Consider the following 25,999-nt stretch of genomic DNA (forward strand, 5'->3'; position numbering starts at 1 on the left):
AGACCACTGCAAGCTGGAGGCCAGTCTGTTCCACATAGCAAGACCCTGTCTCCAAAACAGAAAAGGACTCCCAGCTACATGGGCAAAGAAGAGAAGGAGGATGTAAGTTGCCAGTTATATATTTATAGAAAGATAATCCCCTGGCTTTAAATAGATATATACATACAAATATGAACAAACTTAAAAAAATACAAACCCTTGGCTCACAAGGGGACCTCTGGGAACCCCTCTATCCTCCCCTCACCCAAGGGCACAGGGCATAAGTCTGCTTTTTAAAAATTAATTAATTTTGGCCACCCTTGCATCAGCAAGCCTGAAGTTAGGTGATTTACCCATACAGTTAAAGTCAGAGGAAAAATTCAGTTTCCACTCTGAATTCTGTATCTCCAAAATTAGGGCTACATGCTTTTTCTTTTAGCTAATACTTCAGGGTAAGGGGGAGGGGAACCCCTGAAATGGTTAAGAAATAAGATACACTCATTTAAAAAGGGGTATGTTTCATTTGCTCTGAGAGCAAATGCTAAGATAAAGGCAGACAGACCCCAAAACCCCCAGTTCCCATACCTCAGGGACACATTGTCTGGACGAGGTCCGGACCCTAAGTCCTTTGCTCTGGCCACCTCCTATTTCTTTGGTATTGTCAGAAAACAAGATTCAGTTCCTGCGTGTTGGGGAAGAGGGAGAACAGGTCATGGGTTTCCTCCAAGTACTGAGTGAACAATTTAAATGTTTCCCTTTTTAAAGTTTTTAAAAATAAACAAATCGAATCCCATCCTGTGCTGTGCACAGCCCTTTGACTCCCTCACATTGATCTGAGGGAGGAAGAGAAGGGGGTCATCGCTGGAAGGGCCGCCTCACTTTCTTCCGCCTTTTAGGTTTGGCTTCTCCCTTGGGTACTGAGCTGTTGGGTCTGGAGGTCGAAGTGGTCCCAGGGCCAGAGTGAGGTGCTGCAAAGAAGTTCCCATTGGACATTGGCCCTGGGGGTACTTGAAAGATCCGGCTCAAGAAATCCTGTAGGTCAGCAGGAGGGGCCTCTGGAGTGGCCCTGAGGGAGAAAAGATACAATGAGCAGGAGACATTATAGCCAGCTACCGAGTCAACCACACACTGAGTCAGTTCCCAAACTTCCTAGAGAGCAAGGCATCTGAAATAGTGGGTAACGAGAGAAGTGTCGCCTACCTCTGCCGACCGCTGGTGCCCGGTACCCGAGAACCAAATGAGATGTGGTAAGGAACTCGGTGGGTGTCTGGGGAGATTCCCACACGCTGGCATCCAGCCCACTCTGCAAAGAGAGATAATTACCCAAAACATCCATTCATAGCAAATGAGATGAAGAAATACCCTGTATGTAGAGGTCAGAAGTGTACCTGTGATGTCATAGACCTTTCCGTCCATCAGTGCAAAATAAGTGATCTTGAGGCCCAACATGCTTGACTCTGCCCAGAAGTCTCCTTCCTCAGCTGGGTGTAGCCTATTGCACTCAGCACAGTATCTGGCACTCTTAGGGTCCCGGTCCATTTCAAACCTCCTGCAGCCCAACACAGTAGCAATACTTTTCAAATGGTCATCACTGTCAAATACGGCCCAAACAGTAAAAGTTATCTGTACTCAGCCTCTCTATACTCTGCCTTCAGTTCTCTTAGTTTGAGCAGAGTCATGGTATGTAGCCCAGGCTAGACTTAAACATGTAATGCTTCTTCTGCCTTAGGCTCCCAAGTGCTGGGATTTCAGGTATATAGTTCCACACTCAGCTTCCACGTTTCTATAGTTAAGATGTTTTCTTCTTTAAGGTCTTATTAGCATCTAGCAGTTATAGACAATAGCTTTGATTATATTCTCATGCATATTTACAGTATATTTTGATCCTAGGCACCTCTATTACTTCTCTTTTCTCCCTCCCGTTCCCATTGATACCTAGAACTAATGTTCCATTTTCAGGTCCTGTCCCTTATTTCTGAGGTGTGTGAGAGACCTAATCAGTTCCATTAGGGTTGCTTACAGGGGCCTGGGCACCTTACCAGAGGCCATACAACTTAAGACACTTTCTCTCTTCCAACAACCACTAACTGCCTATAAATCCTCGAAAAAGAAAAGCCTTGTAAACCTTTTCTTTCCTTACTGCTAATGGTATGACACACCCAAAAGTCACAGCTATGTTGAAGACTTTACAAAGGTAATTGATTAGACTATGGGATCTGAATATTGCAGGTCTGTAGCCAAATTATCTTTGGCCCCTTTACTAGGCATTCGCTGCCCGCCTGTGTTTCACACCACACCTCACACAGACAACCCTCTGGAATGTACTGGTAGACCACTGGCTTCCACCAGCAAAAGCTAAGAATGTCATCAGGTTACATCTGAGGCCTACCTGACATTCCCACTAGTGTAATTACAAAAATATCTTGAGGGGGTTGGAAAGATGGCTCAGGGGTTAAGAACACTGTTGCTCTTGCCAAGGATCCAGGTCTGGTTTCCAGCACCCACATGATGCAACCCCTATAATCACCAGACAAAGGGTGCATATACATGCACTCAAAGCACGCATACACACATAAATCTAAAAGAAAACATTTTAAATACATTTTGTTCTCTAACTATAAAAATTTGGGATGGTGAGATAGCTCAATGGAAAAGGCATGTGTTACCAAGCTTCATGACCCAGTTCAAGGCCCCAGGTTCACACAGTCAAAGAAGAGAACTCCAGCAAGTTGTCCTAGGACTTCCATACATGTGCACCTCTATGCACACACATAAATAAATGCAATTTAAAAAAAATTTTTTTTTTTAAATTCAGGAGCTGGAGAGATGGCTCAGCAGTTAGGAGCACTTGCTGCTCTTGTAGAGGACATAGTTTTTGATTCCCAGTGCCTACATGGTGCCCTGCAACCATCTGTCATTCCAGTTCTAGGGAATTTGATGCCTTATTTTTTTAATTTGTTTTTAAAATTCTGTTTCTTTCATGTGAATTGAGTGTGTGTACATCTGGGCATCAGATCCTCTGGGGTCAGAGTTTTGGATGGCTGTGAGCCACCACATGGTGGCTGGGAATTAAACAGAGGTCCTCTGGAGAAACAGCCAGTGCTCTTAACCACTGAGACATCTCTCTGGCCCTTGATGCCCTCTTTCGACCTCCTCCAGCACCAGGCACACAGGCATTGAGCACACATACAATGCAAACAAACACATAAAATTCAAAATCTAGGGGCTGGAGAGGTGGCTCAGCGGTTAAGAGCACTCTGACTATTCTTCCAGAGGTCATGAGTTCAATTCCCAGCAACCACATGGTGGCTCACAACCATCTTTAATGTGATCTGATACCCTCCTCTGGCCTGCAGGTGTACATGCAGGCAGAGCTCTGTATACATAATAATAAGTAATAAATCTTTCTTAAAAATTCAAAATTTTAAAAAATAAGCAAATGAAAATTTTATGAAACTGCCCATGTTTGACGTGGTGTAGGGGATAACCTGAATCCACGCTCCCAGCCCATGGCCAGGCCTTTGTGGCTACAGAACTGACTCTTGTTCCAGGCTCTCACCTGGCCCAGACTAGCCTTGATCTGGACATGTAGCTGTGAATGACCTTATACCCTAGGTCATCCTGCTTCCACCTCCCAGATGACGGCACCACAGGCACGGTCATCACACCCGGGTGACGGCACCACAGGCATGGTCATCACACCCGGGTGACGGCACCACAGGCACGGTCATCACACCCGGGTGACGGCACCACAGGCACGGTCATCACACCCGGGTGACGGCACCACAGGCACGGTCATCACACCCGGGTGACGGCACCACAGGCACGGTCATCACACCCGGGTGACGGCACCACAGGCACGGTCATCACACCCGGGTGACGGCACCACAGGCACGGTCATCACACCCGGGTGACGGCACCACAGGCATGGTCATCACACCTGGTGTTTTACATCAGCAGTTGGAATCTTCAATCTTTTTTTGCTTGATTTTTGTTTTTCAAAAACATGGTTTCTCTATGTAGCCCTGGCTGTCCTAGAATTCACTCTGTCCAACAGGCTGGCCTCAAATCACAAGAGAGCCACCTCCCTCTGCCTCCCAGGTGCTGTAATTACAGGAGTATGCCACAGCCACCTGGCTCGATCTTTTTTTTTTTTCTCAAAGATTTGTTTTTATAACTTTTAAGTATGTACATGTGTGCCATGTATACATGAATGCAAATGCCCTCAGCCAGAGGAGTCTTGCGAGAACTGTAGTCACCGGCAGCTGTGAACCAACTGTTGAAGGTGCCAGGAGCCAAAACTGGATTCTCTGCAAAACCAGCAAATGCTCTTAATCATGGAGGCTTGTCTCCAGCACTAAATCTTGAATCTCTTAGTGCTAGGAGAAAGGTAGAAGTCTTGAGGGTTGCAGCCTATACTCCACACTCAAAGGAAAATGCCTGGTTACTCCATCCCTGGGCTGTAGCAGTCGCGTGCCCACCCGTCGTCCTGGGTCATACCTATGCTTTCCTTGGCATCGGCTACACATCATAGTATTCATTGCCTCCTTGAGATCATCTTGTAGCTTTGTCAGGAACTCATTCACTGACCGGCTCAGCTCGTTCTCTGCCATTCGTTTCCTAAAAGGAGAAAGGCTATGTAAATCGCAGGGTATTAAGGTACAAAGAGACAGATCTAGATGCCTCCAGAGCAGTGGCTCTCACCCTTCCTAACGCCGCAGCCCTTTAGTGCAGCTCCTCATGCTGTGGGGACCACAGGCATAAAGTTACTTTTGTTGCTCCTTCATAATTGGAATTTTGCCACTGTAATGTAATGTGTTAATAATGAAAATATGTAGCCATGGTGGCCATAATCCTAGCACTTATAGAGGCAGAGGCAGGTGGAGCTCTGTGAGTTCAAGGCCAGCCTGATCTACAAAGTGAATCCAGGACAGCCAGGGCTACAATGAGAAACCCTGTCTCGAAAAGAAAAGGAGAGAGAGAGAAAGAAACAAACCTTGTCTGGAAAAACAAGAAGAAGGAGGAGGAGGAGGAGTAACAACTGATACTCAATATATGTGATATTCAGCCCCTGTGAAAGGGTCGGCAAGCCCCAAAGGGATCAGGACCCACAAGTTCAGGGTCTTCTACTAGAGGGTTTCCCATGCAGTTCACCTGAAACCTCCCGTTCCAAACTCACATCTCATACTCCTTCCGCCTCTCTGGGTTGCTGACAATGTCCCAAGCTGCCCGCAAAACTTTGAAGGCCTCCTCAGCCCGGGGATGATGATTTTTATCAGGATGAACCTACCCAAAACACAGAAAAATTTCATCACAAATCCATTCAAACCCTCCCTTATTTCAGGTTGTGTGTGTGTGTGCGCGCACGCGCGCACGCGTGTCTGGTGCCCACAAAGGTCAGATGAGGGTGTCAGACAAACAGGAGCTGTAGTGGTTGTGAGCCACTGTGAATGGTGGGACTGGAATGTGAAACTCTGCAGGAGTGGCAGCTGAGTACTCTTAGCCTCTAGGCCACCATCCAACCACTTCCCTTGCATTTAAGATTTTCAGGAGGTAGCAGATCCCCCCTGAGCCAGAGCTAGAGGCAGCTGGGAGCTGTTCAGCACATGCTCCTAACTACCATGCTATCTCTCCAGCACATCATAGATATTCTGATATCGAAGAGTTCTCTTTCATTATCCTTTAGAGAATCAATATAGCCTAATGGCCAATGACTCTAGCTTTGCAGAGAGAGCTGAGTTTAAATCCAGGCATTTGAGCTGGGTGCGGTGGCACACACCAGTACAAAATCAGTATAAGTTAGCTTTGGGTGCAATTTTATACACATTATGTTTACACCTACATACAGAAATAGTAGCAGAGCTGGGGCTTTCGCTCAGTTGTAGAGTGCATGCCTAGGATGAGCCAAGGCTCCGGGTTTGATCCTCAGCACACCAAAAAGTAATACTAATTTCTCTCAAGTATAGAGTACATCAAAACTCCCACCTACATAGTTAACAAAAGCAATCCTATGTTCGTGCACTTGTATGATACACATACCTCTTTATGACTTATGCTCCTTTTTTCTTCCCTTTCATATTCTCAGTCTTAGCTGGGTATAGTGGCACACGCCTTTAATCCTAGCACTCGGGAGGCAGAGGTAGGCAGATCGCTGTGAGTTCGAGGCCAGCCTAGTTTACAGAGCCAAGGCTACACAGAGACCCTGTCTCAAAAACACAAAAAACAAAAACTAAGAGTATTCTCGTTCTTAGGATTCCTGTTTTCACCAAGCATGGTGGCACTCACCTTTAATCCCAGCACTTGGGAGGCAGAGGCAGGTGGATCACTGTGAGTTTGAGGCCAGCCTGGTCTACAAAGCAAGTCTAGGACAGCCAAGGCTACATAGGGAAACCCTGTCTCAAAAAGCCAAAAACAAAAAACAAAACAACAACAACAAAAGAATTCCTGTGTTCAGGTTAGGGCTGTGTGTACCTCAGCGGAACAGCACTCGCCTACACAGCAGACACAAGGCTCTAGACTCCATCCCAAGAAAACGCAAGCTCTCTTCTTCCTGGTCCTGGGCCAGCCACTCACGTGCACATCCTGACACTCCTGTACTGGGTCTACACTTGCCTTTCTAGGAGAGGTGCTTTTCTCCATGTTTAAAAATCTTCCCCCTGGGGCTGGAGAGGTGGCTCGGTGGCTTAAAAAAACCATGGTGCTCTTACAGAAGACCCAGGTTCAGTCCCAGCCTCTATCTAGTTGGCTCACAACCATCCGTAACTCCGCTCAGGGGATCCACACTCTGATCTCCTTGGTACCAGGCTTCACGTGGTGAACATATGTACAAGGAGGCAAACACTCATACACATCTGTAGGAGAGAGAAACCTGGTTTTGTTTTGATCCCAAGTGTGGGATGGGGAAGAGAGCAGGATGTTTACCACTTAGATGTGAGAGAGCAGGATGTCTTTCCACTTAGAAGTAGAACCACTTCATGGAGGAGCTTGGTTGCTGCCAGCTGAGAAACATCCTTGAACAGATTGAGAGGACATATATATGAGCCCAAAACAGGGGGCTGGGCTTTGGGCTGGGACTTGGTTTTGGACTGTTCATGCCTGCACTTTGAGACGCTCCTAGAGAGAACTGCTCCAGGGAAAGCTTCAAGGCTTTGGACTCTGGCTGAGGCTTCTGGTTCCAGTTGCTCCAGGTTCCAGGAGCAACTTTGGTGGAATTCATGGTCTGCTGAAATCCTGCTGACTACACCAGGAGAACTGTTCCTAGGAACTGACACCCAGGTTTCATTCTTGTTTTCCTTAATCTCCTTTCCCTATTATTTAGGCTAGTCAGGTTGTAAGGGAGGTAGGCTCGTTTAATAAGTTCATAATAAAGTAAAATTGTTGAGGTAATTCAGCCTACACATCTAAACCACCCGAAGGGGCCATTTCTCCCTGACTTGCCCTGAGCTGAGACCTCTGGCTACTGTGCTGAGGCCAGGGACAAGGAGGTCATCACAGTGTCCCAGTGCTGGGCTGATGGCAGTGCGCATTAAAGTACAGCCAGGAGACACCCACAGACCTGCAGACCACCTTGTTGTGCGGCACAGGCTGGGAAAGACAGCCAGAGAACTGCCCTCCAGCACACAGCACTGGCAGGGTCAGAGACACACAGAGGCCCACCTGCCGCCACTGCATACAGCGCAGATGGAGGAGGTCACCCAGAGGCCCTACCACCCAGGCTCAGATCAGGGCTTTGAGTTGGCCCACACTAAAGTCTACTTCATCTGTGAACTGTTGGGCCATGAGAAAGGGCTGGTCCTGCTGAGCCAAAACTGCAGGACCTCCATGACACAGGGCAGCAAGAGGATAACCGGGAGGAAGCCCGGAGAGGAGCCAACATTGATGGTGTCACAGAAGCCAGAGACCCCAGACCAGACCAATTACTCGTTGCAGTGAGCATTTACAAGTGAAGATGTGTAGACAGAGGGATACACTGTGACACACTACAGCTTCCACGATGAGATGTTTTCTATGCTTTGGTTTGTTTTGCTTGTTCGTTTGTTCACGTGTGTTATTTTATGGGGAAAGTTGCAAGGGCAGAGGGCAGATACAAGGGGACGGGAGAGATGAGTAGGGATGGTGTGCACAATATGAAACTCAGAAAGAATCAATAAAAAGTTTTTTTTTAAGGATAATTTCAGCAGGGCAGGGTGGCGGCACATGCCTGTAATCCCAGCACTGGGGAGGCAAAGGCAGGTGAATCACTGTGAGTTCAAAGCCAGCCTGGTCTACAAAGCCAATCCAGGACAGCCTGTCTCAAAAACCGAAACAAAAGATAATTTCTTTAAATTCCTCCTTTACCATTCATGGTACTGCACTTAAAATCCCAGACTTTCACAAGCAAAGGCAGGAGGATCACAAATTCAAGGCTAGCTGGAGCTACACAGCAATACCCTATCCCAAAACAACAAAACAAAAATTCCTTTGTTCAGGTGAGAGCAACTAAGGGACTATCTGAGTAGGCCTCTTCCCTACCCTAAGTAAAGGAACTTCACTTAGCTGTTGCAGAGTGAGTTCAACCCTGCCTGTTGTAACACACACAAACACACACACTTCATGACAAAAAACCTAAGGAGAGAAAGTCCGATCCCCAGTCAGAGAATAAGAGTGCGGCCCTTAGCGAGGGATGGTGGCCAGTGCCTGCAAACAGCAGTCACAGATGGAGGCCTGTCTACAAGGTGAAACTCTGCCTCAGAAACAAAACAAAACAGAGAAGTGTAATCCTTCAGCGTCAGGCTGGCTCCCTGCTCAGCCTTGCCTTACTTCTACACTCCATAAAACACGAACAGAAAGCACAGGGAAAGCAGCAGGCAGCAGCAAAGGTACTCACCATCACTGCCAGCTGCCTATAAGCCTTCTTTAGTTCAGTATCCGATGCTGTCACGTCAACTCCCAGCACATGAAAAGGGTTTAGTTCATCTTCAGGAACCTCAGCCATGCTCAAAAGTCGGGCCACTTCCTCTTCTGGCTGGCAGTAGCGAGCGCTAGCTACAGGTGCGCTATCCTGCTTATTAGTCCTCTGCTTGACCCAAGGCAACTCCAGCCAGCCCCGCTGAATCAACCTTACCAGCTGCTGCCACGGCCTGCTGTCTTTCAGCAGAGTCGAGCAACGATGCAAGGCTGGACAATCCAGCCAAGAGAACAGCCATGTGGTCTTATCCCTCCAACCTAACCGGTCACCCAGTCCCATCAAAAACCGCCAGCCCAATTGTAGACAACCCAGAAAGAGAGCTAGAGCCACGAGTAGGAAAGCACCCACTAGCCTAAGAAAACGGGTTAACAACCCTGCGGCACAGTAAAAGCTCTGAAGTAGAAACTGGAACACGGCATGGGCCCAGCCCCCCAGTCGCCCTGCCCAGACTCCCACCCAGACTCGGAAAAGGTCCAGGTCCCTGCCTCTCAGCTGCCTGCATGCATAAATGAGATGGCCACAAGTCTCCACATATTCTCCCACCAATACCAGAAGTTCAATCAGCCACCAGAAGCCTGCCTGTCCAAGCTGGCACAGTTCCTCCGCGCCCCACAGTCCCAGGCCTCTGCGCTTTTCTGTCTGACTTCGTTTTCGGCCCAACCGATGACGACCAGGAGACCTGGGATCTCGGCGTCCACTCTCCCGAGCATCCTCCTTGGCCAGAAAACGGTGCCTCTGCCTCCGGGATGAGGGTTTCTTTCCACTGGGCACACGTGAAAAATCACTGGGAAATTTAAGAGGTTCCTCATCATCATATTCTTCTACCTCTTCGTCTTCCCCCAAGGCAGGAGAGGCGCAGTGGTGGCAAATGTTGCTGAAAGAACCATCTCTGTCCTCGGAATAAGTCCCTTCAGGCACTCCAGGGCTTCCCTGGCAGTTACAAGCAGGTGGAATGGGAAGAAAAGAGGGGCCCACGTCCTGCTGGTACCCAGCCTCATTCTCTCCTGAGAGTTCCTGGTCCACTCCTGACTCTTCTGAAGATGCCTCACTCTCCTGAGGGTAGCCTCCTTCTCTAGGTGGTCCTGGACCCCTTGGAGGACCATGGCTTGGATCTGACCAGTGGGCTGGGTTGGGGGGCTGTGTGTATTTAGGGCCAGAGTGCTCTTTGAGGCAGCGTGTACCATTAGGAGCAGTCTCTGTCGGGTCCCTGAGTCGTGAGAAAGAAAGTATTTCAGGGTCCACAGAGGGTCCTGATGTCCTGAGGGAGGAGCCACCACTGGGGTGGGCTCCACACAACCCTCTTCCTCCGGGGTGCTTCTGGGCCATGACCCCGGGGCTTCCTGAGGATTTTAGGTCACAGCCATCATTACCTGTAACAAAGGTATCAAGTTAGGCATGGTCAAGGATAGAACCAAGAGATAAAGTTAAATCATCTCAAAAGGACATATGCAATGTACCCCCTCCCCCAGACCGTGTGAGCTCAAATTAACCCTAACAATAAACCTGAATGAGACTGACCACAAACCTGCTTGGCACCACCCCCGACCCTGATCGGAAACCCCCTTACCCCCCGGAAATCTTAATTTTTCTTTCTCCAGGAAGCTAATAATCTTCTGCCTGGGAAATAGGGAGGGAGGGGGGTTCCGCAAAGGGTGTGGTCGGCGGGTGGGGGGGTGGGCGGTGGGGGGGGGGGGGTAGAAATACTCTTAGCAAAAAAAAAAAAAAAAAAGACTGTCTGAAAGAGAGAGGCCGCAATCTGTCAGGAAAGGGTGGTGCAGCTCTAGAGGAAAAGCTGAGGGCGGAGCAGCGAGGCGGCCCCCGCAAAAGATCACCGGAGAACCCACCGGCTGAGTACCAGGGGCGAAGGCGACCGACCGAGCAGCGGCGGTAACTCCTCCCCGCTCAGCCAGCTGCGCCTGAGGCCAGGGGGAGCTACCAGAGCAGCTCCCCCGGCTCCGCCTCCCGCTCACGCTCCGCTTCCGCCTTCCGTCCCCGCCGCGGCCGCCTACTTCCACTTCCGGGGTCACCGGGGGGGCGAAAAAGACGGGAAGAAGGAAAGAGAGAAGCGGTTGGCCGAGGCGCAAGCCGACCGAGGGGGCGGTGCTAGAGCACCCGGGCCCCGCCCCTTAAAGTGCCCTCGGGCGGCCAGCCCGCGGACCACGCCGGGCGCGCTGCGCGCTGGAGGAGCTGCGAGGGGCAGGGCAGCCGCCGAGCCACACACGGTCTGCGCACACCCAAGACCCTTCCCTGTCGGCTGTGCAGCCGGAGAGGAAGAGGAGAAGCGTGTGTCCCTTAGCTCCACGCGCGACCCCGCCGACCCGCCCGCCCCCTGTGAGCGCGGCGCACGGGCGAGCCAGAGAAGGGGACCCGAAGCTTGGCTCCGCGGAGCTCAGATCCCAGCACACCTCCGCGTGCCGCTTTGCGTTTCATTTATGTAGTAAGCTTTGGGTCGACGCCAGCACGTGCCCCCCCCCACACCCCTACGCAGACCCTCGATGGATCCTCTCCTCTGCACTCCTAAAGCCTTACAGTTCTGTCAGTGTCCCCACCAGTCACGCGTCTTGCTCCACAAGTTTTGTTTGTTTGTTTGTTTTACCTATGAGCACCCCCCACCAGCACTGGTTTAAAAAAAACAAAACAGAACAAAAACTTCCCTGCAACCCCGGATCCCGACCACCCGGTTGTGCAGAAGACAATACTCCAATTCTCTGGGAAGTGGGAGAAACCAAGCTGGACCTGGGGGTGCTTTGGGACCCCACTCGGGCTTTGAAAACGTCAAGTTGTTAATTAATCTCCTCAACAGTCAGAAACCGTCCGTCTCAGCCTTGGTGGGCATCCCAAAAGTCTTCATTGCTATGGTAAGGGGGGGTCCGTAGTCCTGGATTAAAGACGTAGGTAGTCTGGGTTCCCCCACACACAGGGGTAAAGATTGAGGGGGCCCGCCCCGTGATGTCATCCTCCCCCCTTACACACACCCTGTCTCCTTCCTCCACACACAAGCACCCCCCCATCCCCAAGCTAATTGCATTTAGCTCACAGGGTTTGGGCTCCGACTTGCAGGAGTTTAGGAAGCAAGGAGCACGGTGGCCCTGGGGGGATGCCTGCGGCCAGCGGCCACCTCCACGCCTAGGACCTCCGGGCTGGCATGGAGGCCTAGGGAAGCAGGTCTGCCCCTTCAGCTCTCCTCAGCACTGCAGGCTGGTGAGTAACTAATAACCTCCCTGACCTCTCCTTGTTCTGGGTCCCAGAGCCCCAGGAGTTCTCCAATCCAGCCCTCAGCCTAAGACCTCAATATCCCAAAGGCAGCCAAAGGAAAGTGCATCCGCCTCGCCCGCCTCCCCGCAGTACCTCAGCGCCAGCCTTCCTCAGGGATCCCTCAGGATGGGAATCCAAATCCCATTGGCAGCCCAGGCATGCCTGGATGAGAGGGTGGGTGGGACAATTCCCATGCGTGTCCCAGGCGAGTAGCGAGTGGCTACCAGGACATGAGGCAGCTGTGGACAGGGCGCCTGCTTGCCCTCCCCCGCCCCCTAGCCCCCCCACCCCCACCCCCACTCCCTCAGGCCCTGGGATGAAGCCCAAGACTTCAAAATCCTGACAGACGCTGTTAGGGCGACTCTTAATTCCTTATTTGAAACTCTTTAAATGCCTGTTCCCTTTCTTCTTTGGGGGTTGCGTTTAGCTCACAGGGTTTGGGCTCTGCCTTGCAGGAGTTTAGGAAGCCACGAACACAGTGGCTGGCAGCCAGTGGCCACCCTGTGCCTAAGCCCCCTGGGCTGAGACGAAGCTGGCGGGGAGCAGTTCCATCCTTTGCTCTCCTCAGCGCTGCAGGGTGGTGAGCAGTTGTCCTGGGACCCTAGGATGACTCACTCTGTCCTCTTCCTTCCTCTCCTCACTCAATTGACCCTACCCTGTCGGCTTTGGCAGGGCTTGGTATTGACTCCCAACAGCGGAGGGGGGGTGTTTGGGGGGGGGAGTTGCTTTTTACTTGGAACAGATCACTTTTCAAAAGAAACGGAAGTTCAGAATCCTCAAGGTCCTGTGGTTTCTGCTCTCTGTTCTTTTACAGGTTCACGAGCCCCCCCCCCCCGGCCACACAGTTACGGATGGGTGAAAGGCTGTGACCTTCCACGCTGCGGCCATGGAGAAAGCCTTGCTGCCCCTGACTGTAACGTCTGACCCCAGGCCCTTTAACCAACAGTTCCCTGAGCCTCCAGACCCGAGATGCATCTTGGAACCCCAGGACAGCCTGGAACTGACCCCCGCCCTGGTGTGCGCCCTTTGTTGCTGTTTTGGGATCATCTATGGCTGCTTTGGTGAGGGCCGGGCCCAGGGCGTGGGGGGCGGGCAGCCTCCTAAGACTGTTCTCCTCCAGAGGCTGTGTTCCCAGGCCACTCCACCTCCCGTTTCAGGGGAGGCCTGCCTTCAGCGTTTCCCATCCTGCTTCTGGCAGCTTCTGGTCATTCTGGTTTGCCCGTGCCCTCTGGCTTTCACCCTTGGCTCTATTCTTTGCCTTTCATTTGTCTCGTACCTCAAACATCCCATTCCCCGATTGTCCCCCTCACCAGAGATTTCAGCTTTCCCTGGAATCTGAGTCAGTCTGTGGTGACTTCCTGCGTACCATCCTCTCCACGGTGTATCCGTTCTACCTCCTGATCTCTCCACCTGCCCCCTCAGAGTTTCTGGCTGTCCCCCTCCTGTAGCTGGTGCAGCCTTTTCTTCCCGTTTTCTCGAGGTCCCCATGGTGGGATGCTCCTGGCTTCTGCTCTCCCTCCCTATACACCAAAACCATCCCTGTAGGACCCGCCCCCTTCCGCCTTCTCAGTGCCTCCTGCCTCCCTCCCAGGCTACCGATGCTTCAAGGCGGTGATGTTTCTCTCCGGTCTGCTGTCAGGAGCTCTGGTGATCTTCCTGCTGTGCCATAAGGAGCGGGTGCTGGAGACACAGCTGAGCCTGGAAGTGAGCGCCGGCATCGCGCTGGGCATTGGACTCCTCTGCGGCCTGGTCACCATGCTGGTTCGCAGTGTTGGGCTCTTTCTGACTGGTCTCCTGCTAGGTCTGACCCTGGGCGCTGGCGCCTTACTGGGCACTGAAGCCGTCTACCAGCCACACTCAGCCTGGGTGCCAGTCGGTGGGCTGATGGGACTGGCGCTGCTGGGGGCCCTGCTCACGCTTGGATGGCCACGCCCATTCACGGTCCTTGGCACGGCGCTGCTAGGGGCTGCTGTGCTGGTGGCCTGCGCTGACTACTTCGTGGAAGGACTGGCGCTGGGCACTCGGCTGGCTGAACGCCTGCAGGCGCTTCCAGAGTTGCTCCCCCTTTGCTGGTATAGCTGGGTCTTACTGGGGGCCTGGCCAGTCTTGGGGGCTCTTGGGACACTAGCCCAGTGGAAACTCATGGCTGAGGAATGCGGTAACCGCACCAATGGTGAGTTAGTGCTGTGGCACAAAAGCAGCCGGCCTGCTCCTGCGACTATCCCTGCTTCCTACACGTGAGGGAAGGAGTCCCCGTGTCACACAGAGCGGGGCACTGCAGTTAAAGCTGAACTAGCCAAAGGAAGTCTGGGTAGAATAAAAAGAAAAACTGCCGGGAGATGCAGGGGATTTATTGAGGACTCTGGTCGGAGGGCGGAGGGATCCCAGAGAAGGGTAGGAGGGAACTGTAAAACAAATCCACTAACTGAAGAGAAGGAGCAGCTTGAGAAAGCCCACGAGAGAGAGGCCAAGTGGGTTTCTACGGAGTCTGGTTCTGGCTGGGCTTGGTGTCCAGGGCCTAAAGAACCCATATCGCCTCCTCCCCGACAGTGGTCCTGAGCGGCCGGCGAAGGCATCTCCAGCTCCTTCAGACCCATCATCAGCGAGAGGCCAAGTGGCATCGGAAGCCCCCTCGGGTGGCAGTGTGTGAAGGCAGCTGTGGGAGTCAGCTTCCCCACCGTATCCGGAGCCCTGCTCGGGGTGCAGCTCCAGTAAGTGGGAGGGTGAGGCACCCTGAGGAGGATGGGTCAGAGGGCATACGGTGCTGGCCAGGATGAGCTGAGGGGGGCTCTGATGCAGAACCTTTCTACTTTCTCTGCCCTGTATCCATTCAGAGTTGTCTCCAGAGTCTCCCTGAGTGCCAGCTGGGCCCAGGCACCCGGGCTCCCGCTCCCCACACTATCCTGGACCTGGATTCTGACTGCAGCTCCACTGTCCTCCTTACGACACCTTCTCACCCCGACCAGACCTGAGCCTAGCCCTGCAGAGACACTGATCCCCTAGTGAGGGCAGGGGATCGCTGTGTGGACAGGGCCTGAGCCCACAGCACCCACACAGATCTCCCTCCCCTTGGACTTGGTTCTCTGCCCAGACCAAGCCTTTTAGAGACAGAGAAGAGTGAGAATACAAACACCTACCTCTATCCAGAAGTAGAGGTGCCCTAGTCCCCAGACACACTGACTCCACACCGAGGAGGTCTGCCCAAAATAGCTTTTTATTGGTTCCTGTAATTCAGGGGTAGAACCCAGAGTGTTGCCCATAGTAGGCACGTATTCTATCACTGAACTACAACCAATTCCCAAATACACATTTGGTTTTGGGGTTTTTGGTTGGTTGGTTGGTTTTTATTTGTTTTTGTTTTTGAGACAGGGTTTCTCTGTGTATACTTGGCTGTCCTCATCTCACTTTGTAGACCAGGCCGGCCTCAAATTCACAGTGATCTGCCTGCCTCTGCCTCCTGAGTGCTGGGATTAAAGGTGTGCATCACCGTGCCCAGCCAGTTGGTTGGGTTTTTTTTGTTTTTGGGTTTTTTTTTTTTTTGGTTTTTTTTTTTTTTTTCATTTTTGAGACAGGGTTTCTCTATGTAGCTCTGGGTATCCTGCAACTCACTCTGTAGGCCATGCTGGCCTTGAACTCACAGATATCTTCCTGCCTCTGCCTCCCATGTTAGTATTAAAGGTGTGCTCCACCGTACAGGGAGGACGGCACAGAGGTGCTCCAAGATCTCCCAGCCTCCTTTTGGGGGGGTAACTGGGCTTCTGGTTAGCGTTTCTACCTAGACCCCATAGCCATGAGTCCCCTCTACCTCAGTGGGGAGCACCATCCTCCATGGTGCTGTCCCCTCTCTCCTCAGTGGGGGAAGACCACAGCATCTGCCTCAGCTCCCCTCTCTCCAAACAGAGCACTGGCCCACAGGGCTGGTTGTCGCCTTCTTGCTCAGAGGAGCCTGGTATTCAGGGCTGCACGGTAGTCAAGTGCCTTCTGTGTCTCTCAACATAGATAATCTAACCCGGTCTAACTCCCCCCCCCCCCCCCCCGCCCAGCCCCCCTCTGGCTCTCCTGACCATCGTCTGCTTCCGGGTTTCCCAGGCAGTACGAAGGTAGGCCTACCCTTCCCCTGAGCAACAAATCTGTAACGGAAGGAGGAACAAAGAACCATGGGAATAAAATGGCATTGAGAAGTCAACTGGGGAGTTGGGCCTCTCCTGCTGCTGCTTTGCACCACAGAACAAAGCTAATCTTCCTCCTCAAGATCTGCTCAGACACCACCGTATACAACACATATGTACACACAGCCAGCCCAGCTCTCTCGGGAACATGAAGTTAGCCTTTAGTAAACGCAGATCCACTAGCTCAGGCTGCCAGCTGACCTGCTGCCTCCTGTTAGGAAAGACCCAACTGACAGCCGGGCATGGTAGCACATGCATTAATCCCAGCGTGGTGGTGCACGCCTTTAATCCCAGCACTCGAGAGGCAGGCGGATCTCTGAGTTCGAAGCCAGCCTGGTCTACATAGCTGATAGCCATAGCCATTGTTATGTAGAAAGACCCTGTCAAAGAAAAGGAAAGGAAAAAGACCTGGTAGATTGACAATATCCCTCCACCAGAGAATAGTTGACACACTTGTAGGAGCTAGTGTGCAGGCAGCGGTGGCGCAGGCCTTTAATCCCAGCACTCGGGAGGCAGAGGCAGGCAGATCTCTGAGTTCGAGGCCAGCCTGGTCTACAGAGTGAGTCCAGGACAGCCAAGGCTACACAGAGAAACCCTGTCTCAGAAAGAAAGAGCCGGGCGTGGTGGCGCTCGCCTTTAATCCCAGCACTCGGGAGGCAGAGGCAGGCGGATCGCTGTGAGCTCAAGGCCAGCCTGGTCTACAAAGTCAGTCCAGGACAGTCAAGGCTACACAGAGAAACCGTGTCTCGAAAAAAAAAAAAAAAAAGAAAGAAAGAAAGAAAAAGAAGGAAGCAAGAAAGAGCAAGCTATATGACAAGGGGAAATGGGAACTGGGGACTGACGCAGAAGGGGGAACAGGAGAGTGCCATCCAGAACTGGAATGGTTATGGGCATGAGGTCTACGGTGGGTGCCCATCTGGTAACATCGGCACAATCCCAATGAGCAGACACTGATTAGTCCTTAGGCCCCTAGTGGGGTGACGTTAGCAGGGAATGGAAGGGTTGCAGAGGCTGTAGCTGAGGGAGTAATGTCCAAGATGGCGCCCATGGTTGAGGGAGTAGCGTCCACTACTGTGTCTGCTGTGGAGGGAGTAGTGTGTCGGGTTAGTGAGTCGGGGTCTGGGGTCTGCGGACTGCAGTGCATCCAGCCTGTGATATTTCTGGGATAGCCCTTGGCCGCCCGAAGCTGCTGGTTGAGACGCCAATACTCTTTCCCCTTGAAGAAGTAGACTTGGCCATCTTGCCCGCTCACAGCTGCCGAGAGCCGGTCTGGAACTCCAGTAAACAACTTCTTGATTGGTTTGGGGTAGCGGCTGAAGTCAGTTCTGGCCAGCTCGTCCCATTGCCAGTATCCTGAGCCCTAATTTGGGGTGGATATGAAGAAGAGAATCAGGAAAAATGCTTAGGGACCCCAGACGCTTGCTGACCCAGACTGTAGAAGGTGCCCTTTAAGGGGGAGACTGTGCCCCTCCTCAGAAGGCACTACCCTCAGCTTTGTTATACCTTAAAAAGGAACACCTTTTGATTCACAGGCCAATAGAGAGCTGCGTCCAGGTTGGGCTCTACCCTGTTGAGTTTCATGGGAAAGCCAGGAGCCATCTTGAAATCTACGTAGCGCCACACCTTGTTTCCTGAAAATGGTCAAAGGAAGAGTAAGTCGCCTCTGTCATCAGATGGGACCTTTCAGTCCCTCTCTCCTGCTCTCAGACATTTCTCAAGGCACCCCCACCCCTGCTCCCATCCACAGCTTTTTGGTGACTAGGCCCTTAGGTGAGACCTTAGTACCCCACTCACCCTTGAAGAAATGAATCCGTCGTGTCCGAGGGGAGTAGACAGCAGCGTCGAGGTTCCCAGGGAGCCCCTCCCACAGGGCAGACACTCGGAACAAGGGGCCCGGCCCTGAATCTGTCACAGTCCACACATAGTCCCCTTTGAAAGCATAGGTCTTCCCACGAGGCCCTGAGAACAGAATCACGTCAGTAAGTTTGAGAGACAAGGACTCATGAGTGTCTCGGGTGGATTCCTTCCTGGCCACTGATGGCCTCTTCAAAAAGTCAACTTCAAGAAAAAAGGGCAGAGATGGAAGACACAGAGCCGAGCCGCTCCAGTCAGTCAGCTGTTTCTCTTTGGAGACCTCGTGCTCCACGCCGGGTAGTTTTCCAACCAGGTGCAAAGCCTTCTCTAACAGGCATTGCAGCCAGTTCCATCTTGTTATGTTTCCACATGTTTTTGTTCTGTGTTGTTTGGTTTTTTCTTTTTCTTTTTTTTTTTTTCTTTTCTTCATGACAAGGTCTCTCTGTGTAGCCTTGGCTGTCCTGGACTCTCTTTGTAGACCAGGCTGGCCTTGAACTCACAGCGATCCGCCTGCCTCTGCCTCCCAAGTGTGTTTGGTTTTTTTTCGAGACAGGCTTTCTCTGTGTAATCCAACTTACTCTGTAGACCAGGCACACCTGGAACTCAGAGACCCACCTGCCTCTGCCTCCCCAGAGCACCACCACACCCAGCTCTACCTAGCCCTCTTTTAATTTGGCTCTGAGTGTTCCCTCTCCACTCTGCACGTCTTCTTCCCTGGTTACCAGCCACTTCCTGGAATCCAACCCCAATGCGCCCACTGAGGTCCAACACCACCCCATCCATCCAGGCGCTGGAGTCGGTAGCCTGTCCCCATTGCCTGCCAATAGCCCGTCGGCGAAGGGCCTCACCCAACATCACTGCATCCACGTCAGTGCCACACGGGTTTGGCATGGGACTGGGTTCTGTGGTCACTGGTGACACAGTGGGCACCTCGGTCTCTTCCTCCTCATCTCCTGTGTCTGGGCTCCTCTTGCCTGCGTAGAGAAAGAAGTCCAAACAAGTCTCCTCTTGTCTGCTGTACATTCTGGCCAAATGCCCCACAGAGAGAGAGAGGGGGGATTCTGAGAGGTTTCCCTTGGTGGTCGGCAATATGCTGGAGACGGCTTAGTTTTGAGAAGCGCCAATGAAAAGGAAGTTTCCTGGCAGTGTATAGTCTACATCTTCAAGAGTGGGGTTGCTAGGCATGGTGGCACACACCTGTAATCCCAGCACTAAGGATGGGTTGCTATAGGTCTGAGGCCAGGCTGAGTGACATGGCAAGTTCCAGGACAGCCAGAGCTACATCATAGAGACCCTGTCTCCAAACAACAAAGAAGGATTGGGGTGTGAGGGGAAGAAGGTCCAGAAAGGATGATTAGACATAAAAGGGTCAAAAATAGAGACAGTTTTTTGAGGATGAATAGCTTGCTGAACTGGGCAGAGGAAGAGAAAGATGCCAAGCCGTTTCACTCCATGAAAGCTAGTATTGTCTCCTTGAGGCTAGAGAGTTATTTGTCAGGCTGACTCTTATGCTCACCATACAGAGCCTGGATCCCTGCCACGTCATCTGGATGCAGCTTGAAGTAGGGCTGGTAGCCAGCATAGACAGGAGCCATGAGTGCCTGGGTATATCGGGAGTGCCCAAGTCCCAGGGCGTGGCCGACTTCGTGGGCAGCAATGATGCGCAGGTTCACTCCTTGGTAGGTCCCCTCAGTCCAGAACTCGTCTTTGTCAAAGTGTACACTGCCAAGCTCCGGGATGTCAGCATGGGCCAAGACCTTTCCTGGACAGAGGCAACGGTAGACAGTGCCGTGAGAGCCCGCACTGACAGGCAGCACACCCTGCCTGCCGTATACTCAAGGCACTGTCGAGTGTGGTGACACACCGGTAATCACAGCACTTAGAAGGTGGACACAGGAGGATCAGAAGTTCAGGGTCATCCTCAGCTGCGCAGTGGGTTCTGTGCCAGCTTGGACCACATTGAGATGCAGGATGCACAGCCATAGCTACCTTAGGTGCTTTCCCATCATCACTCCCAGAAGCCCAAAACAAAATCTTCACCACCCCGGCCCATGCTCTCCTCTGTGACCCAGCTCCCTCTCGGGGTGAGGTCTGAGAGAAGAAATGGGGCTGGAGTGATGGCTCAGTGGTTAAGAGCACTGCCTGCTCTTCCAAAGGACACAGGTTCAATTCCCAGCACCCACATGGCAGCTCACAACTGTCTGTAATTCCAAGACCTGATACCCCTACACTAACATATGCACATAAATTAAAATTAAATTAAAAAAAATGAAAGCCAGGCATAAGATTGAAAGAGGAGACGTAGTAAGGGCCCAGCTAGGTGATTAACAGTTCCTCTGGGGGCTGTTACAGGGTCGGAGTACAGAGTAAGCTGGGTAAAACTGACCACCTGAACCTTAAGGTCCCTCAGAACCTGGCTCAAGGGAACAGTTTAGTGCTAAGGTCTGTGGAAAGCTAAGAAGCAAAGCCTACCAGGCCCATCAAAGGTGTTGGAGCAGTATGAGCTTTGGCGGCCATGGAAAGAGAGGCGGATGTCAGCCCATCCGGTTTTCACCTCCCGGAAGGTCAGGGGGGCCACACTGCTCCAATACTTAAAGGCCTGATGCAGGGCTGCCCGGGCTCTGGAGGCTGAGAGGGTCGAAGGCAGGTTCAAGATGCGGAATGTCAAGTGCTTCTTTCTCCAGTGGCCTGGTTAAAGGACAAGAAAGGAAGTTAGAAACACAACTTCCCGGGGTGAAGGGACTGAGCACCCTTCTCAGCAGGCTACTGAACACCCCAGGCTGCCCCAACGCCACCCTCCCTCAGAGCCAGGCCGCCCTCTCCTTCCCTTCCCAGACTCAGTCCTCACCGAGAAGCAGGTATTTAAGGGTCTTCTCGTTGAAGGGATCCTCCAGGCCACAACGAGGCTGCTTCATACGGGCCCTGGTGGCATCATCCATCTGACCTGAAACTGGCAGTTCAGAGGCTTCCTGGAAAGCTCTAGAAAGAGAGAGGTCGGTCCACAAGGGCAGGTGGATCTGGGATGGCTTGAAATTGAGGATAGATCTCTGGCCTCCTAGTGCCCCAAGTCTGGAGCTGAAGAGGACCCTCCAGCCTCTAATGCTCACAACGGGGGCTTTGTCTTCTTGCCTGTAGAAATGGCAGCACTCCCAGCTCCATCTCCCCGTTTTCAGGATGTTTTGAGGAAGCCCTAAAGTGTGGCCTCCCTTCTTTCCACACTTTCTGGCTTTCTGATCTAGTGAGCAGGCCCACTCTACTCCCTGGCCAGCACCTTCTGGAGAGTCTCCCTCATAGCTGCTTTGCTCCCCACTTCAGCCTGCTGTACTCACCTTCCAGCCTGCACTGGGGCGACTTCAGCCCACAGCTTTACATGTGCGTGCATTACCTCCTGTGGACTGTATGTAACTATCCGTATTTTATGAAGGACAGTGCCTCCAAAGGCATGCTCTGGGCCTCAGCACATCCATTGGCTGTGTTCCTCATTTCTTTGTTTATTTATCTTTTCGAGATAAGGTCTCACTTTATAGCCTTGGCTGGCCTTAAACTCACTTTGGAACACAGGCTGGCCTCAAATTCATGGCAGTATTCCCCACCCCCACCCCATGGGACAAGATTTCTCTGTGTTATCTTGGCTGTCCTAGACTCACTTGGGAGGCAGAGGCAGGCAGATCACTGTGAGTTCGAGGCCAGCCTGGTCTACAAAGTGAGACCAGGACAGCCAAGGCTACACAGAGAAACCCTGTCTTGAAAAACAAACAAACAAAAAAAATTATCATGACAAAAACTCTATCTCAGCATGGTGGCTCATGCCCATAATTTTTTCTTTTTCAAGACAGGGCTTCTCCCTGCCTCTGCCTCCTGAGTGCTGGGATTACAGGCGTGCACCACCACACCCAGCTCATGGCCAGATTGCCAAGAATTTCAGGCCAGTCTAAGCTACAGAATCAAAAAGTAATAATAAAAATTAAAAATAAAGATGACTTTCCATTGTGTGGACCAGCCTAGCCTCCAGCTCTTTTGTTAAAATTTTTGTTCTTAGCTACTGCTGCTGCTGCTGCTGCTGCTGCTGCTGCTGCTGCTGCTGGTGCGCACACCCTTGAACCTAGCACTAGGAAGGCAGATCCAGGCATATCTAAGTTCAAGGCCAGCCTGGTCTACAGAGTGAATTCTAGAGCATCACAGAGACTCAATCCCTGTCTTAGGGGCTGAGGGGGTGCAGAAGGCGGTTTCATTCTTTTGTATGTTTCTCCATGCGTAAACATTGTTTACAGATGTTCAGGTGCCCAAGAAAGCCAGAAGAGGGCATCAGACCCTGTGGAGCTTCCGGGTATTGGTGCTGGTCTTCTGGAAGAACAACACATCTTCTTAACTGCTGAGCTGTTTTTCCATGATGTCATCTTGTCCACTTCTCCCTTTTTTTTAAGGCAGTGTCTCACTTAGCTGGCCTGGAACTCACAGATATCCACCTACCTCTGCCTCTGCCTCCTAAATGCTAGAAAGTAGAATCCTCCGATTGAAGACGTGAACAATCACACCCAGCTAGTCTTCAACTTTTGGTGTAGGGTGGGGGTTTGAAGACAGGGTTTCTCTGTGTAGCCCTGGCTGTCCTGGTCTCTCTTTATAGGCCAGCCTGGCCTCGAACTCACAGAGATTCTCCTGCCTCTGCCTCCTGAGTTTTGGGTTTAAAGGTGTGCGTCACCATGCCGGCTGCCTCATCTCCAACTTTTTTGTTTTTTGTTGTTTTTTGTTTGTTTGTTTGTTTGTTTGTTTTTTGTTTTTTCGAGACAAGGTTTCACTATGTAACCTTGGCTGTCTTGGACTCCCTTTGTAGACCAGGCTGGTCTTGAACTCACAGCGATCCACCTGCCTCTGCATCCCAAGTGCTGGGATTAAAGGTGCGCCCCACCATGCCCAGCCTAGTCTCCAACTTTTAATGCTTTTGTCTCTGCCACCCCAGTACTGAGATCACAGCTGTGGGCCACCACGCCTGGCCTGGTGCTCCTCACCCTGACTCTCACCTCACATTCCACCACCCTACAGATCCCCGCTGTGGACTGGGGTCAAGCAGAGGTGGGCCTACAGAGAGGAAGGACCTGTGAAAGCATGAGCCTTGTGGCCTTAGAGCCTCACCTTAGAGCCTCTGTGACATCTTGTAGCCTGAAGTCATTAGCTCCTTCTAGAGGCTTCTGTAGATACCCATATTGCAACAGGTAATCCTATAACAACATAGAGGTGGAAAGAAGGTTAGTCTCCGGGTCAAGTTTCCAGTGACCTAAAAGAAGCTGGGCGTGGTGGCGCACGCCTTTGATCCCAGCACTCTGGAGGCAGAGGCAGGCAGATCTCTATGAGATCTACAGTCTACCCAGCAAGTTCCAAGCCAGGCAGGGCTACATAGTGAGACCCTGTCTCAAACAAACAATCCAAATGTCCTAACAAGGCCCATGAGGGGGGAAGGGGACAGACACGGAAGGAGTCTGGGACCTCAGATGGAACAAGGGAAAGAGCAGGAAGTGGGCAGCATAGCAGGATGCAAAGCAAATCAGGACAGGCAGGTGGACTGTGGGGCAAGTAGGCTGTGGGGCAAGAGGGAAGCTAGCGAACACTATGACGTGGTCTGAGCCCTCCTTTGCCCAGAAGACTCACCAAGACTGCCTCCTTCTCAGAAGGCCCCAGAGCCCGGCCCGAGCCTGTCATGGGCAGTAAGAAGCACAGCCACAGTTGGTGCCAGTCCATAGTCCCAGCAGACAAGAGCTTCCGAGGCTGCCCGAGCCCTCTGACCTGAGACTTCTGGGAGCCTGAGGAGCAGGGCTAGGCAGGGGACTCTTACCTCCAGGTCTTCCCTGTCAACCTCTGGTCCTCTTTATAAACTTCCACTGTGGAGAATGGGGGTTGGGGGGGGGCAGTAGGAGGTGACTCAGCCCAGAGACATGTCGCAACTCATCGTTAACTCCTCCTCTACCAAAGAGTAGAAGCCAAAAAACAAAAAGCCCCTAACACCCCCTTTCCCCAGAGCCCTCTGCTGGAGACAAGGTGACTTTTTGTCTTGCTCCGGGGTCTGCCTCCCAGCAGGGTGAGACCTAGAACCTCTAGAGAGACTAGAATAGGACCAGGGCTGCCCCCTAGAGTTGAGCATTTCCTGCCCTTCAGGGATCCCAGGCCAGCAAATACCTGAGCTTCACAAGTCCGTTTGCCCCTGACAAGGAAAAATCAATGAGAGCCAAGGGGTAGGAGGCAACAGAGGTAGCCTGAGTTTCAAAGAGCAAAGATGAGATCTGCTTGGTTTTTGTTGTCTTTGGTTTTGTTGTTGCTGCTTGACAGTGTCTCTCTGTGTTCCTGGCTCTCCTGAAACTCCCTATGTAAACAAACTAGCCTAGAGCTCACAGAACCACCATGCCCAACTTTGAGGTCTGTTTCTGTGAAACAAAGATAAAGTTGGGAGATTAAATCAGAATCTAGCCTTGCAGGCTGGCCTTGAGCTCTAGATCAAGGCTTCTTAAACGTTTTCCATTTGTGACTCTTTTTGCTAGAGAAAAAAAAAATTTTTTACGGCTTATAGCGATTATAAAATAGGCATTCTAGAGACTGGAGACCTAGTTCAGCAGTTAAGATACTTGCTGCTCTTACAGAGAGGCCCCAAGTTCTGGTCCCACTACCAACGACAACTCCATAAGCACTACACACAAGAGGCGTAACACATACATGAGCTTTAAGCCCTGCAGTGGTGGCGCACACCTTTAATCCCAGCACTCAGAGGCAGAGGCAGGTGGATGTCTGTGATTTTAAGGCCAGCCTGGTCTACAAAATGACTCCAGGACAGCCAAGGCTACACAGAGAGACCCTGTCTCAAAAAACAAAAACAAAAACAACAAAAAAAGGAAGGTAGAGGGTTAACAAGATGGCTCAGCAAGTAGACTCTTGCTGCCAAGCCTGCTGACCTGAGTTCAGTTCCCGAGGAGCACATGGTGGAAGGAGAAAACCGAGTCCTACAAGTTCTCCTTTGACTTCCACACATGCATGATGGCGTGAACACTGTCCCCTCCACACACACACATACACACACAGAGGCACACATGTATGCACACATGCGCGCACACACACACACACACACTAATTAAATAAATATAATATTTAAAACTAAGGTGAGCTAGGCATAGTAGTACATGTCTTTAATCCCAGTACTTTAGATAAAGAAATAGGCAAAGTGGGGCATGGTGGCCCATGCCTGTAACCCCAGCACTTGGGAGGCAGAGGCAGGGGGATACATAATGAGACCCTATCTCAAAATTTAAAAAAAAAATTTTTTTTAAAGGCAAGATCAGCAGGGCATAATGGTGCATGCCTTTAATGATAGCACACACACATATGAATAAGCAATTTACATATTCATGAGTAGGGCATTGGATCACCCAGGAACTGCAGTTACAGACAATTGTGAGCCACCCTCTAAGTTTTGGGAGGTGAACCCAGGTCTTCTGGAAGAGCAACTAACACTCTTAAGCAGCGAACCATTCTCCAACTTCATGTGTTTTGTTTTTCGTTTGTTTGGTTGTTTGGTTTTTCAAGAAAGTTGACTTGGGTTGATCTTTGAAGGCTGGCTGAGAGTCAGAAGGACAGAGTCTGGACAAGTCAGAGTGATAATACAGAGCTCGAGCAGAGACACACACACACACTAATTAAATAAATATAATATTTAAAACTAAGGTGAGCTAGGCATAGTAGTACATGTCTTTATAGAGCTGCGAGCACGCTGTGCTAAGTCTGAAAGGTCAGCGGCTTGGCTCACCACTGAGGGTTC

At 51.5% G+C, this 25,999-nt stretch overlaps 3 protein-coding genes across 12 annotated transcripts; 1 reads left to right on the forward strand and 2 right to left on the reverse strand.

Moving 5' to 3' along the window:
• Window positions 1-107: 107 nt before the first annotated feature.
• Window positions 108-12,296, reverse strand: DNAJC14 (DnaJ heat shock protein family (Hsp40) member C14). 4 transcript variants are annotated; one of them, XM_084758502.1, is made up of 8 exons: window positions 10,771-10,940; window positions 8,846-10,296; window positions 5,159-5,265; window positions 4,480-4,599; window positions 1,368-1,528; window positions 1,180-1,282; window positions 807-1,045; window positions 108-661 (listed from the first exon to the last, which is right to left on the reverse strand). In XM_084758502.1, exons 2-7 carry the CDS (start codon window positions 10,250-10,252, stop codon window positions 835-837), a joined length of 2,109 nt encoding a protein of 702 aa, XP_084614628.1. In that variant the 5' UTR covers window positions 10,253-10,296; window positions 10,771-10,940; the 3' UTR covers window positions 108-661; window positions 807-834. The 4 variants fall into 4 exon arrangements, with proteins under 4 accessions (XP_084614628.1, XP_084614630.1, XP_084614629.1 ...); XM_084758504.1 differs by lacking the exon at window positions 10,771-10,940 and adding an exon at window positions 12,275-12,296 and having other exon boundaries at window positions 108-1,045; XM_084758503.1 differs by having other exon boundaries at window positions 108-1,045; window positions 10,802-10,940.
• LOC311584313 (transmembrane protein 198-like) lies at window positions 10,981-16,755 on the forward strand. 6 transcript variants are annotated; one of them, XM_084758537.1, is made up of 6 exons: window positions 10,981-11,784; window positions 11,987-12,127; window positions 13,128-13,242; window positions 13,773-14,354; window positions 14,732-14,892; window positions 15,016-16,755. In XM_084758537.1, the coding sequence occupies exons 1-6, from the start codon at window positions 11,782-11,784 to the stop codon at window positions 15,151-15,153; spliced, it is 1,140 nt and encodes a 379-aa protein (XP_084614663.1). In that variant the 5' UTR covers window positions 10,981-11,781; the 3' UTR covers window positions 15,154-16,755. The 6 variants fall into 6 exon arrangements, with proteins under 6 accessions (XP_084614663.1, XP_084614667.1, XP_084614665.1 ...); XM_084758541.1 differs by lacking the exon at window positions 11,987-12,127 and having other exon boundaries at window positions 13,128-13,196; XM_084758539.1 differs by lacking the exon at window positions 11,987-12,127 and having other exon boundaries at window positions 10,983-11,784.
• Window positions 15,378-24,112, reverse strand: MMP19 (matrix metallopeptidase 19). 2 transcript variants are annotated; one of them, XM_084758523.1, is made up of 9 exons: window positions 23,848-24,112; window positions 23,335-23,420; window positions 21,053-21,183; window positions 20,677-20,892; window positions 19,721-19,966; window positions 19,053-19,178; window positions 18,145-18,309; window positions 17,854-17,981; window positions 15,378-17,710 (listed from the first exon to the last, which is right to left on the reverse strand). In XM_084758523.1, the coding sequence occupies exons 1-9, from the start codon at window positions 23,935-23,937 to the stop codon at window positions 17,312-17,314; spliced, it is 1,587 nt and encodes a 528-aa protein (XP_084614649.1). In that variant the 5' UTR covers window positions 23,938-24,112; the 3' UTR covers window positions 15,378-17,311. The 2 variants fall into 2 exon arrangements, with proteins under 2 accessions (XP_084614649.1, XP_084614650.1); XM_084758524.1 differs by having other exon boundaries at window positions 24,032-24,094.
• Window positions 24,113-25,999: the final 1,887 nt, after the last annotated feature.

This window comes from Acomys minous, assembly GCF_964271855.1.
Source record: "Acomys minous genome assembly, chromosome: 15".
NCBI lineage: Eukaryota > Metazoa > Chordata > Mammalia > Rodentia > Muridae > Acomys > Acomys minous.

What these genes read in the sequence shown, in the direction of transcription:
- DNAJC14 (XM_084758504.1), bottom strand. Translation starts at nt 10,252, where the DNA reads ATGGCCCAGAAGCACCCCGGAGGAAGAGGGTTGTGTGGAGCCCACCCC. An exon ending in AGGCGGAAGGAGTATGAGAT is followed by an intron (nt 4,600 to 5,158) that starts GTGAGTTTGGAA and finishes TTCTCCTTTTAG; the next exon opens with GAAACGAATGGCAGAGAACG. An exon ending in GGCACCAGCGGTCGGCAGAG is followed by an intron (nt 1,046 to 1,179) that starts GTAGGCGACACT and finishes TTTCTCCCTCAG; the next exon opens with GGCCACTCCAGAGGCCCCTC.
- LOC311584313 (XM_084758536.1), top strand. Translation starts at nt 11,876, where the DNA reads ATGTCATCCTCCCCCCTTACACACACCCTGTCTCCTTCCTCCACACAC. An exon ending in CTCCTCAGCACTGCAGGCTG is followed by an intron (nt 12,128 to 13,127) that starts GTGAGTAACTAA and finishes TTTAACCAACAG; the next exon opens with TTCCCTGAGCCTCCAGACCC. An exon ending in ATGCGGTAACCGCACCAATG is followed by an intron (nt 14,355 to 14,731) that starts GTGAGTTAGTGC and finishes CCTCCCCGACAG; the next exon opens with TGGTCCTGAGCGGCCGGCGA.
- MMP19 (XM_084758523.1), bottom strand. Translation starts at nt 23,937, where the DNA reads ATGGACTGGCACCAACTGTGGCTGTGCTTCTTACTGCCCATGACAGGC. An exon ending in CTGAGAAGGAGGCAGTCTTG is followed by an intron (nt 23,421 to 23,847) that starts GTGAGTCTTCTG and finishes ATGTTGTTATAG; the next exon opens with GATTACCTGTTGCAATATGG. An exon ending in ACGGATTCATTTCTTCAAGG is followed by an intron (nt 17,982 to 18,144) that starts GTGAGTGGGGTA and finishes GACCATTTTCAG; the next exon opens with GAAACAAGGTGTGGCGCTAC.